This window comes from Lynx rufus, unplaced genomic scaffold (assembly GCF_022079265.1).
Source record: "Lynx rufus isolate CCGP_SWC_20201006 ecotype Redwood Valley unplaced genomic scaffold, mLynRuf1.p SCAF_4, whole genome shotgun sequence".
NCBI classification, from domain to species: Eukaryota; Metazoa; Chordata; class Mammalia; order Carnivora; family Felidae; genus Lynx; species Lynx rufus.
This window is the reverse complement of record NW_025814856.1, coordinates 79,349,575-79,363,033: the sequence shown is the minus strand read 5'-3', so window position 1 is coordinate 79,363,033 and position 13,459 is coordinate 79,349,575. Positions and strand designations below refer to the sequence as shown.

Sequence of the window (13,459 nt, the reverse complement as noted above, 5' to 3'; positions counted from 1 at the left end):
GTACCTGGAACCTGGTTGTCCTCACTTACATTCTAAATGGGAATTGTTTTCAACATGGTTGACTCAAAAAGGAAAAACTAGCTCGTAACACAGACCCAGGCCTGGCCTCTCTGGAAATTCGTTGCACCCTGTGGCTGCCAACGTTTATCCAACAGCAAAGAACAAAATTAGAGTCACAGACCCAGCAATAGCACTACTAAGAATTTATCCAAGGGATACAGGAGTGCTGATGCATAGGGGCACATGCACCCCACTGTTTATAGCAGCGCTTTCAACAATAGCCAAATCATGGAAAGAGCCCAAATGTTCATCAACTGATGAATGGATAAAGAAGATGTGGTTTATATATACAATGGAATACTACTTGGCAATGAGAAAGAATGAAATCCTGCCATTTGCGGCAACATGGATGGAACTGGAGGGTATTATGCTGAGTGAAATAAGTCAGTCAGAGAAGGACAGATATCATATGTTTTCACTCATCTGTGGAACTTGAGAAGCTTAACAGAAGACCATGGGAGAGGGATGGGAAAAATAGTTACAAATAGAGAGGGAGGGAGGCAAACCATAAGAGACTCTTAAATACAGAGAACAAACTGAGGGTTGATGGGGGGGGGCGTGCAGGGAGAGGGGAAATGGGTGATGGCCACTGAGGAGGGCACTTGTTGGGATGAGCACTGGGTGTTGTATGTAAGCGATGAATCATGGGAATCCACCCCCAAAACCGAGAGCACACTGTAGACACTGTATGTTAGCCAAAAAAACCTAAGAGTCACAGAATCATGGAACCCAAGGTTATCATGGGAAGGGGCTCAGCATCCACCCCCATGTCTTCATGTTATAGGAAAACAGGGTTTAACTGCCAGCCCTTGAAGCTTCCTGCTGTGAGCCAAGCCTTCTGCTCCAGCTGGCTGCTGGGGAGAGACAGGAGGCAGGAGAATTGCCAGGCAGGCTGGTCATGCCCTCACCTGTGCTGTCAGAAAAAATGTATCCCCTGATGTTCTATAAAGCAATAGTTTTCAAACTTTGATCGAACTCCCAGAACCTCTTTAGTACCAAACCAACGGCGACGGAACTGCTGTGTTTGGAGCAGCGGTAGGAACCCGGTCTTCATTTTAGTGCCCATGGCTGGCCCTCTTTTAATCAGTCCCTGAATCCCAAGGAATACAGTTGCCCAGAGGCCCCAGGTTATCACATGTGCGCCAGTGCAGGTTACTCTTAGGTTAATTCTTGTCCATCCCTTTTCTTCCCTCTGCAGGGTGAAGAAAGGAGGTATGTACCAGGCCTATTCTCTTTGTTTGTGGCTCTCACTATTGTTGATTTTTGCTTGCTCTGTTGTACTAAATAAAAGGGTTCCAACCTGGCAGAGAATCAGGGTGCAGTTCTGTCTTGGTGAGTTTTCAGCCACATCATCTGTGGGTGAAAGAAACAGAGGTCAGAAGTAGCTGCAGAAAAGGAAGGGCGGGGTGCATGGTGCCATCAATGTGTCAGATCTCTCCTGTCATTTTATTTTCTATTTTTTAAATTTTTATGTATTTTGAGAGAGAGAGAGAGCGAGCACGCAAGCAGGGGAGGAGCAGAGAGAGAGAGAGGGAGAGACAGAATCCGAAGCAGGTTCTGTGCTGTCAGCTCAGACTCCAACACAGGGCTCCATCTTGTGAACTGTAAGATCATGACCTGAGCCGAGACTAAGAGTCAGATGCTTAACCGACCAAGACACCCAAGCATCCCTCAGATCTCTCATTTTAGTCCTGCCTGTTCCCTACCCAGACTTGCCTCCACTCAGCTGAACTTCAGCACCTAAAGGTCTGTTCCCCTCCAGCGGGACAGGAGTGAATTGTCTGTGAGTTAAACACAGCGTCTACTGTGCTGCTGCACGTGGATGCGTGTGGCTCCTCTTGAGGACAGCCGATGCTCTGTATTGGACAGATGCCTCTTTTTCAAGAACAAATGACACTTTATGCTCAGACTGTAATGGATTTGGTCATTTCCACAAGTTATTTGGATCAGGCTTGTCAGAAAGGGGGGCTGGGTGCAGTCGGATGGGCAGGGAGAGCTGGGACTTTGGATGAGTTGAGCGAGGTCCATCTGGATAACTCCAAGCCTGAGGGGATGTCCGCACCCAGCCCCGAAAGTTGCTGCCTCAAGGGGAATCCAGGCTATGGGAAGAGACAGGACAGAGAAATGGAAAGTGTGTATGTTGTTGTTGTTGTTGTTGTTGTTTTAGAGAAAGAGGGAAAGGGGGGAGAGAAAGACTCTGAAGCAGGCTCAATGCAGGGCTCGATCCCACAACCCTGAGATCATGACCTGAGCTGAAATCAAGAGTCGGATGCTTAACCAACTGAGCCACCCAGGCACCCCAGGAAAGTGGATTTTTAAAAAAAGATTGCTTTAATCACTCACCCCATAGGCAGGCGCCTCTGACAAGCACAAGGCACGTCTAAGCAGGGTTAGAAATCTGATTATAATGGTTATTGATCATATCAAATGAAATGATTTTAATGAGATCTTCACAAACTGTCACCCACCACCCTAGCTACTTTTTTTTTAAAGGGCATAGAGAATGGATGCAAAGAATCCCCACATTATGAACAAATGTATCAACCAGATCTTTCTGATCTTTCATTAAAAGGCTAATTTCCCAGGTCCAGGAATAGCAATAAGTAGGAAAAGAGTAAAATTGTTTTTAAAATTCTGTGTATTATTATTGTTGTGTGTGTGTGTGTGTGTGTGTGTGTGTGTGAGTATTTTTCTGAGAAGGTAGAAAGCTGTCAATAAACATGTCTACAGAGAACTAGCTCCTTGTCATGTCTGCAATACTAAGTTCAAAGCCTGTTTAAGAGAAATCCCATTGTGGAGGTAGAATTTTAAGGTCAATTTAGTGTCCAAGAAGCTTCACTTCTGTCTGTTCTATTCCCTGCAGAAATGAAGAATACAAAGAGAGGGGTTTTGGTGGTAAGTGTGCTGGCCATGGGGCAACAGGCTTGGGTGATGTGTGGTGGGGCACTCCTGTCCCCTCTCAGGCAGACCCTGCCACAGCCCCACGGGGGTGGGGTGGGGGGAGGTGGTATTTATCATTCAGGGAGACGCTTGCATTTGGCCACTGGAACAGATTGCTGTGTGACGAGCTCCTGATAGAATTTGTTCCCTCCACTGAACATGTCTGCTGATGTATTTGCAGAAGAACTGGATTTCATAAATATGGAATAGTGGTGTTTATTATCTACACCAGCTCTCTGGGAGACTGAGCTGGGGGAGAAGAGCTGAAGATCACAACTGGAACTTCAGCCTTCAGTGGGATTTATTTTTTCCTTGCTGTTCCACAACCTTGAGGAAAAGTGATGGAGACAGAACATTGCTTGGGCCAGGGGTCGGCTCTACACACTTGTCTGTATGATCTTGCAGACTCCCGTGGCCTCTTTAAGCTTTAAATTCCTCATCTGTAAAATGGGAGCAACACCTGCCCTGAGCTTGCAGGTGGGGAAATATTTTTAAAGTTGTTAGAGTCACATAAATGCAAAGTGATACAAGATAGTTGGAGAGTCTCCCCCCACCCTTACCTCCTTGTTTTTCTTTCTTTTCTTTTCTTTTCTTTCTTTCTTTCTTTCTTTCTTTCTTTCTTTCTTTCTTTCCTTCTTTCTTTCTCCTTTTCTTTCTTTCTTTCTTTCTTTATTACTAAAATTTTTTTAAATTTATTTTTAATTAAAAAGATTTTTAATGTTTATTTTTGAGAGAGAGAGAGCGTGAACAGGGGAAGGGCAGAGAGAGAGGGAGACTTGGAATCCGAAGAGGGAGACATGGAATCTGTGCTGAGCTGTCAGCACAGAGCCCGATGTGGGGCTTGAACCCATCAACCGTGAGATCATAACCTGAGCTGAAGTTGGATGCTTAACCAACTGAGCCACACAGGCGCTCCTATTTTTTTTTTTAAGATTTTTAATTTATTTTGAGAGAGAGAGAGAGGGAATATTCCAAGCAGGCTCCACACCAGCAGTGCTGAACCCGATGTGGGGCTCCAGCCCACAAACTGCAAGATCATGACCTGAGCTGAAATCGAGAGTCGGATGCTTAACCGACTGAGCCACCCAGGTGCCCCCCTCCTTGTTTTTCTTTACTAAACCTGATCTGCCCACTGAGAAGTGACAGAACTTGAAGGTGACTCCCCAAGTCTCCCTCAGCCCCTGATAATAAGATTTTGTTGTGATCCCGGACCCATACATTTGGGGAATGACATGCACAACGAAGAAGACAGTTCAGGGCACCAGAATCTTTGCCTCAGGTCCATCACCTAAGTGTTTACATGTACGGGCCTGTCTACGAGTGTGAGAAAGAGCTGATCTCTTATCTCCTTAGCCTCATTGTCTAAGGCAATACCCCTGGTGATGCCACTCAGACAGCACCTTAGAAATATGTAACATTAAATCAATCAATTAAATAAGTAGTCCCCATGACCATAGAAGTGCAGCTGCTGAATTGTTTGAATGGATAAAACCCAGATGGTCTCCACTTCCTCTGTTTTTGGAGTGGAGTAGCCATGGGCCAGTGTGCAGATGATGGCCTGTGTGATGCAAACTGGTGCTGGAAAGGCCATGAGACTCTGAACACAGTCCTCATCAGCGTGCTAAAGAAGGGCATCACTGGAGGGCGCCTTGGGAGGGAAGGGGGTGTTTCCGTGCCGACAGAGGTCAGGTCCTGGAGGGAGGCACAGAGAACAGGGGAAGAAAGAGATAAGGAGCACAAGGCCTCGGTAAGGGGGCACGCCCAGTGGCAACATTGTATCAGCCGAGGAAAGGGGTCGCAGTCATAGCCCAACTCTGGGAGCACGTGAGTGCTCTCCTGTGCCCACCTTGCCCATCTGCCTGACAGATCCCGCTCAGCCAAAGTAGATCTCAGCCAGGGTTGTATGGCATCTCTGCTCCACTTTCCATGAAGCTGTAGCCTATCATTCACTCAGGGCAGGATGAATGTCCTCCCGCCCTCCCGGGCCCCCAGGGCGTGCCATATTCCCATTCATGACCTTATCACTCTATATCGTCCACCTGTTGTCAATGGCGCCCACTGATTGCAAGCGTTGTGCAGGCAGTAACCACACCCGTCGTGTTCACTGCTGCATCCTCAGCCTTTAGCACAGCGCCTATCAAATAGACTAGTGTCAAGAAGGCCCTGGGTAAGGTACGCGGGCTGTGAAGATGAGTGGCCTGGCCCCGGGGGGGAGGAGTGTAGGGTTGTGCTTGAAGCTGTCTCTTTCTTCTCCATAGGAAACGATCCAGATGAACTCTGTCTTTGATGGAGAAGCCATCGACCCAGGTAATTAACTGGCAATGCCATCCGAAAGGTGTTTTTCACATTCCAGGTTGGTGGAGTCATGGAGGACCCCATCCAATCTCCTGCCCTCAACTCAGTTGGTCCATCATTCGGTTATGTCGCCTGACCTTTCCCGCTGCAACACAGCGTGAGATCACCTCTGAGCAGAGCTGGCTGGCACACGCTCCAGCACATGACCATGTGTGAGGCCTCAGAGGATTTCCACCTGACGCCTCCTGCCCTCTCTCGCCTCCCTTCCCAAATCACAAACCAATTCAGCGGACTGAATTCTGCCTGCTCTTTGGAGCTCAACCACCTCCCCGGTCCTTTCTGAATGCTCCTCACACCATCCTATTGGTAGTGAGAGATAGGGAGAAATGGCAGGCTTGGCTCCTTTTCCCCCTAGATCAGGGCCAAGAATTTCTTCTTGGTCGGCAAGATGAACATAAGGTAAAGCTGGCCTCCAGAGCTCCCGTCACCCCCATGAAATCAGCTCCAAATTTAGCTCCTTTACACACATCCCTCCACTTACAAAGGCTCAATTATAGATGTGAATAAAGGGAAGGAAACCAAACTCGGGAGGCAAGCGTGCTGGCTCCCTGCCACCCTCACATGCAAGCGGCTCAGTCCTTCTCGGAAGGATGGCTCCTCTCCAGGAGAGGCTGCTGCTGCTGCTGGAATTAAATTTCCCTCTATTATTAGGTACTTGTTACCATAATGTGCCCACATTAGCATAAGTGCTGGTGGGATCCCCTGCCGAGAGGCCACTCTTGCCGCAGGGAAATGGCAAGAGCCGGGGATCGCCTGAAACTCCAGCTTCTGGGGCAAAAGCCAGGGAGGACCAAGGCTGTTACCTACATTTGTGGGTTGACGGAAGAAAAAAAAAAAAAGGCGGGGGCGGGGGGGGGGATGAGCAAATTGAACTAATGTGAATAAACACACCAATTAGTGTCTGCCACGCTGACACAATAAAAATGGCTCCCTTGCACCATCTCAACAGAGGCCAGACTCAGTGTCCGCATCTACCAATCTCTGCTAACCTAACATAGATAAAAAAGCCCTTTCCTCCTTATGTGGTGACTTCCTTTCTCTATCTGGGATTCCGGGGGCTCTCAAAACAAACCCTTCAGAACATGACGGGTAACCCCATTAAAAACGGAACTGAATTTATCCAGAACTGACACGGAATTCAAGATTTATGTGGCTTTCTAATCTCACAACCGAGAGCCTGTCCTGAGCCTCCTCACCCAGGGAGGCATGATATTTGCTACCTGTGGGGTTGGAGCCCTGTAGCTCGTGGAAAGCGCGGGCTGCCAAAGTTTGTGCCCTGATTCACATCTCCTAGTGCCTTTCAGCTTTCCCTCGGGGTAAGAACTGAGCGGGCTGGAGATGGAGGAAGAGAGCATCCTGAATTCCCTTGTTTATATGGTGGTTGCGTATTTTTTTCCCTCTAGTTACTGGGGCAGTATATGAATTCAACTCAAAAACTGGAACCAGAAAGTGGAAAGATCCCTCAACCCAAATGCCAAGATGGCAAGAGCCCAGCCCCCACGGAGCTGCTCCAAGTAGACCTGTCGCAGGGGAAGGGGCCGGGCCACCCGGGAGCACCGGCGAGCAAGATGGGCTGAGTGGCAAAGCACAGGTTGAGAATGCAAGCCCCAGTTCCAGAAACCAGGATGGCAAGCTCGGCACCCCCAAGAGCAGAAACACAGCCCTCATGAGCAGGGCTTCCCCCAAACTGCACCCAGGAAAGTAATGGGTACCTGGTTGTGGGGCCCACAGTGCAGCACAGCGAAGGGACCTTGATGGCCCTGGGATGCTGCTTCTCCCTAAATTCCATAAGGGCAGGTGTGGGAGTGCCTTAGGGGTGAAAACATGGTCTGAAGGGACTGGGAGATCCAGGGTCCCAAATGGAATGTTTAAAACAGACAGGGGCGGGGCGCCCGGGTGGCTCAGTCGGTTAAGCACCCGACTTCGGCTCAGGTCACGATCTCACAGTTCATGGGTTTGAGCCCCACGTCGAGCTCTGTGCTGACAGCTCAGAGCCTGGAGCCTGCTTCTGATTCTGTGTCTCCTTCTCTCTCTGCCCACCCCCAGTCACACTCCGTCTCTCTGTCTCAAAAATAAATAAACATTAAAAAAATTTTTAAACAGACAGGGGCTTGATTATCTAGTTGCCTTTTTCTGAGACAGCACAGGTGAAATTTCTCTCGGGTCTCTGTCCTCTGATCAGATGAACCGTTTTAGCTATTGGAGGAGGAACCGTGTTTCTTCTTCGTGGTGACTACTGGGAAGCTTCATTCGGTTCACCCCCTAGGAAGTGCTTAGGACTTCCGACATGAATGCTGAGGGCTCCCCTCACACCTGGTTTCATCTCGATTACCTGCCCTTTGTGTAGTATCACTCAGATTGCCTCCCTGATAAATACACTCAAAGCCACACGCCTTTGTAGTCACCTCCGATCTTTTTTGAAAGAAGCAGGCCAGAGGGAAAAAAAAAAATGGATGAATATATAATGAGTTATTCATCCAGGAAGAAGAACACACAACGCACACCTTTTTTTATTCTTCTTTTTTTATGGAGGTGTAACTTATATTCAATAAAGTGCACAGATCTAAGGTATTCCACTCATAATAGGCTCCCCTCAGAGATAACCGCTATTCTGATCTTTATCATCATAGATTAGCATCGCCTTTTCGGAATTTCGCAGGAATGCAATCACACGAAACATGCTCTTTTGTGCCCTGCTTATTGTACCCAGCATCACGTCTGTGAGATTCATCCGTGCTGCGCTGCAGATTGGTAATCCAGTTCTCCTCCACTGTGCGTCCTCCTCATTTGCAGGAGTATGCCTCAGTTTCTTTATCCATTCTGCACTTGGATGGCCGCTTCCAGTATTTTACTATGATAAATCCCATCACTATGAACTTTCTTGTGCAGGTGTTTTGGTGAGCATAAACACTCGTGTCTTCTGAGCATGTGCCCACGAGGGGAATTGTTAGAGCCACTGCTGGGATCTGCGAAGAATTCCAAAGTTGGTGGCTCTGATTTACACTTCCACCAGCAACGCCCAAGAGTTCCAATTGCTTTCGAATTGGTGTTGTCGGCCCTTTTAATCTTAGCCATTGGGTTAAAATTTCTCCGGAAACGCAATCACTCTTTCTCAAAGCTGAAACAACACCCCCACCCCCACCCCCAGCTGCTGTGTTCCTAGTCCAACCACCACAAGAAAGGACCGGGCGAGAGTCTATTAGAGCAGCACCCCTCTCCCCTCTCCCAGTTGGGGAGCCAGATGAGAACTCCCGATTCTGCAAATGCAGAACTTCAAGGGAGCAGCTGTGTATTTACTGTGTGCCTCTGCACCCGTGTGACTTCTCAAGAGAAAGAAACATTAAAAAAAAAAAAAATGTCCCGTCCTGGCCTAGAGCAGGCGTGATTTATTAATAAGGGTTGGTTGCCGGGGAACTCCCTTGAATAGATTTAAATTTTGCAAAAGGAGGCAGAGCTGTTCATTTGTGGAGGTTAAAGTGGGTGAAGTGGCTGATTACCCATTTAAGACTCCACAAGTCTGTGCAGCCCTGAGTAAAATGCCTTCCTCAGAAGCTCTCAGCCTCAATGCAAGTAAAATGAGGCTCAGAGAAGGCTGAAGGGGGACCTAATAACTGTTTATGAGCCCATTAAGGATGATTAAAAGGAGAGCAGCAAGCATCTGTTCCCCCTTCTCCAGCGATGACAGGCCAAGAGGGAATCAGGCTTCTCGGCCAGAAGAAGGGATTTAAGTCGGGCACAGGGAGGGACCTCCTGAAGGCTGGGGTCTGTTTGAGGAGCTCAGATTCTCCCCTGGTGATGGGCGGGAAGAGCCGTTTGTCTTCCAAAGCCCAAGATGTGAGCCCCAAGGAAGCCAAGACACAGGGTCAGCAGAGGCACTGGGCAAAATGTTCTTCGGCCAAGAGAAAACCTGCTCTTTCCCTTTGCATATTTGACTACCAGATTAAGAAAATCAGAAGTCTGAGGCCCAGGACTGAGGCCATTTGTTTTCTAACATTTACCCGGTTTGACGGGGCAAAAAAAAAATTATCTGAATAAAAGCCGGGGAGTCCTATGAATCTTGTGCAGATTTTCTCACATTTCCCTTTCGAGGGCCTTAAACACATATGGACTTATTGTAGCTAATGTTGAGTTGCCCCAGATTCTGAGTCATAAAATGGGGGCAGAGATGTTCAGGGATTAGACCACAAAGGGACCCATAACTGTTGAGGGATCTGAAACCACGTGGCGAATGACGGAGTTCCAGTGGGGGGCACGGTGTTACAAGCACGCATGGCTCACGAAGAGAAACTGGGCAATGACACTTTCACTCCTCAGAGCCCTCTTTCACATCGATACTTCTGTCACTTGCCTTTTAATGCAGTGTGCCTTGTGATGGCTCAGGAGACTGAAGCAACGAGATGAGTGAACATTGAAAGTGGTCTCTATTGAAACTTGGCGTTTCTCGTTCCGAACTTAATGTGCATGTTTATAACTCCCATTTGTCCAATAAATATTTATGGGGCATCTACTGTGAGCCAGGTGTTGATTCATTAGTAAACAGCTGCCCTGAATCCCTGCCCGTAAGAAGCTTGCATTCTGTCTGCCACGGCTGACCTTGGCCTCTGCTGATAGGCCATCCCCAGAAGTTCTGTTCCCAATCCCATCCTGGCCTGTTTGTTTCTTGGTTCCTTGAGTGTTCTAGCCGAAAGATAGATGAACCCAAACTTTCCTGGAAGAACAGATAACTCAGAACCATTTAAATATTTTTTTGTAAAAGACTTCACGCAGAGCCCTTTGTCAGAAAAGAGTTGAGGGGCGCGTGGGTGGCTCAGGTGGTTAAGCGTCCGACTTTGGCTCAGGTCGTGATCTCACAGTTCATGAGTTCAAGCTCTCTGTCAGGCTCTGTGCTGACAGCTCAGGGCCTGGAACCTGCTTCAGATTCATATCTTCCTCTCTCTCTGTCCCTCCCCCACTCATGCTCTGTCTCCTGCTCTCTCAAAAATAAACATAAACAAAAGAAAAGAAAACAGTTGAGATACCTGAGTAGGGGGCCCCCAGCCTGGGGTTACCAGGCCGGCATACATCTCCAAATGGCAGCACCGAGCCAGCTGGAACTTCCGTGTGTAGAGAATAGATGTATCCTGAGGCCAGTGAGACATCTGATGTGGAACTCAGGGAAAAGGTCAAACATAGGAGGGATGGGGAGAGACTCAGACCCCCGAGACCTTCCTGTGTGTCACCTGCATTGGGGGCGAGATGTGGCTCCTGCCCTAAAAGGGCAAAATCCAACCGAAAAGATAACCACCTCATGGAGAAGACAGCCAGCTACCACACAGGTGCTTTGCAACGACTAAAGGAGCTGCCCAGGTCCTAAGTGCTGGAGAGAGCAGGTGTGGGCCACCGCAGCCTCCGAGTATAATGGGAGACCTGGAGCCTGAGGGGCTTAAAGGTAGAGATGAGTTCCAGGTGGGAGAAAAGAAAAATTTTGAGCAAAGGCCAAAGCATTCGGAGTCTCAGACTTCAATCAATTTTCTACTGGTGCTTGTCCTGTGTAACCTGAGTGAATAACCCCATAGATAGCCCACTGGATACTAGCAAGCACTCAACAAACATTTGTAGAGTTGGATTGAATCATGCAAGCTTGCCTTTAGTTTTCTACCCAGGTCACGTGGCAGAGTCACAGCATTTCTCACTAGATCTGGACAAACATGATAATCAACAGCAAACAGTCGCTGAGTGCCTACTAGGTACAAGACACTATTTCAGGCTCTGGGGAGATAGCAGTAAATAAAACAATGTTCTCGCTGGTCCATATCCTGGCAAAGGATGAGAGACTGACGATGCAAATGAACAGTGGCCGGACCACATATAAAAACAGAACTCTGACCCACAACCTGCGGGAAACCCTCCCCCCCCCCCCCCCCCCCGCCATCTACAACAAGGGCACAGGAAGCCAGCCTTTTGTAAGTCAGACTTGCAGGAAGCCAGATTGTGAGCTCTAGTAACAATCTAGGAAGGTAAATGATAACTTCTGTAACAATCTGCCCACAATGGCCAGGTCTTGATTAATAACTGACAACTTCCCTCATTTTTATATCCACTTCCAATTTAGGACCAACCACAGAAAGCCAAATATCCACTCCTCACCAATCACCCTTCCAGTTAGCTCACCCGCGGCCTCCCCATGCCAACAGCCTCCAATCAGGGCACCTTTGGTCCAGTATTAAGCTTCCCTGCCTTAGTGACTCTGCTAAAATTCAAGTGATGGGGCTGACTCCCTTGCTACAGTGAGCTATGAATAAGTAGTAGCCTTTGCTTTTCTCGTATGGTTGGTCTTCATTTATTTCCATAGGAATGATAGACAAATGGATTATATATACACTATATATAATATATATAGATATTGTACATTATATACACTATATAATATGTGTGTATATATATGGTGTGGGTATATACATATACATATATGTATGTATATACATACATATACATCCACAGTGTTAATGGTGGTAAATGCCATTGAAAAAAATGAATGGGGTCAGGGTTATGGAGGGTGGGGATACCCACTCTAATGAGGGTGCTCAAGGAACGCCCCCATGATAAGATGAGAATCTATTGCTGGAAGTGGGGAAAGAGCCATGCAGGTAACTGGGAAGAGGCTCCAGGCTGGAAATACAAAGGCAAGGGCAAGCCAAGGATCAGTAGGAGGAACACAGTGATGAGCATGAGGCCCAGAAGTGACTTCAGAGGGAGGCTTGTGGGGAAGTGGGCAATACACCTGTGGGGAAAGATTGGGAATGTGTCACCTGTGGGGCGTGTATGGTGAGGGGGTGGGGAATTGTGTGATCATCACGTAGGACTTCATGGGCCCTTGTAAGGAATTTGGCTTTTACTCCAAGTATGATGGGAGCCTTTGCAGGGTTTTGAGGAGCGATATAATTTATGGTTTTTTTAAGTTTATTTACTTGTTTTGAGAGAGGGAGAGAGAAAGCAGGTGAGGGACAGGGAAAAAGAAAGATAAAGAATCCCCAGCAGTCTTCGTACTACGTGCTGAGCCCAATGGGGAGCTCAGTCTCACAAACTGTCAGATCATGACCTGAGCCAAAATCAAGAGTTGGATGCTTAACCTACTGAGCCACCCAGGTGCCCTGATGTAATTTATTTTTTCATTATTTACTTATTTTTTTATTTTTAAAAAATTTAATGTTTATTTATTTTGAGAGTGAGAGAGACAGAGTATGAGGAGGGAAGGAGCAGAGAGAGAAGGAGTCACAGAATCTGAAGACAGGCTCCAGGCTCTGAGCTGTCAGCACAAAGCCCGACACAGGGCTCGAACTCACAAACCATGAGATCATGACCTGAGCCGAAGACGGACACCTAACCGACCAAGCCACCCAGGCACCTCATTATTTTTTTTTTTAAAGCATCTTTCTGATTGCTGACTTGAGAATAGACTTCTGGGAGGCAGGGAACAGGGCTGGAAGTAGAGAGACCAATTAAGTGGCTATTGGATTAATCCAGATATGAATGTCGGTGGGTTGGTCCAGGATGGCAGAGATGGAGGTGGTGGGTATGTGGAAATTTTACAGAACGTTTTTGAATGAGTGTCTCATAAGTGAAAGAAGTCCTGACTTCTCTCAGGCCCTATTCCGTATTAGATAAAGGTGCCCCAGGAGGTTTTAACCACTCCCTCAACGGAAGCTACCAGATACAGTTATTTCAGATAACACTGAACAGTTCCTCCTGAATGCGACTGTCCCCATGCCTACTCTGAGATCTGTTGCTTTCCGAGGATGGTGGTCATGTGTATGTTGGGCAAGAAAAGAGAACCCCTCAGTGTGTCTGTTGCACTGAACTTCCTGTCAACATTCCAAACGGGCTTCGATGAAACAGAGGAAACAGGCATAGACTTTCTAGGTCTGGAGTCTGTGCCCTGCCTTGGGAAACGTTGCAGGCACCTCATTCAACCTGAGCACTGCATGACATTTGTTCTCAGTCTGAAAAGGACAGTCATCCCCCTTACCCATGGGGAATATGTTCCAAGTCCCACCCATGGATGCCTGAAATGGCAGATAGTACCTAACACTGTATGTAATACTTTTTCCAATACATACATAAAGTT

The 13,459-nt window shown here is 47.6% G+C and overlaps 1 protein-coding gene across 1 annotated transcript in view; it reads left to right on the top strand.

The window, feature by feature from the left end:
* CDHR3 (cadherin related family member 3) overlaps positions 1 to 7,060 on the top strand; it is a 64,804-nt gene extending 57,744 nt beyond the window's left edge. The window contains exons 16-19 of the mRNA XM_047097160.1: positions 1,259 to 1,272; positions 2,924 to 2,955; positions 5,259 to 5,307; positions 6,759 to 7,060. Of these exons, the coding sequence (XP_046953116.1) occupies positions 1,259 to 1,272; positions 2,924 to 2,955; positions 5,259 to 5,307; positions 6,759 to 7,060 (397 nt within the window). The remainder of the gene's footprint in view (positions 1 to 1,258; positions 1,273 to 2,923; positions 2,956 to 5,258; positions 5,308 to 6,758) is intronic.
* The last annotated feature ends 6,399 nt before the right edge of the window (positions 7,061 to 13,459 follow it).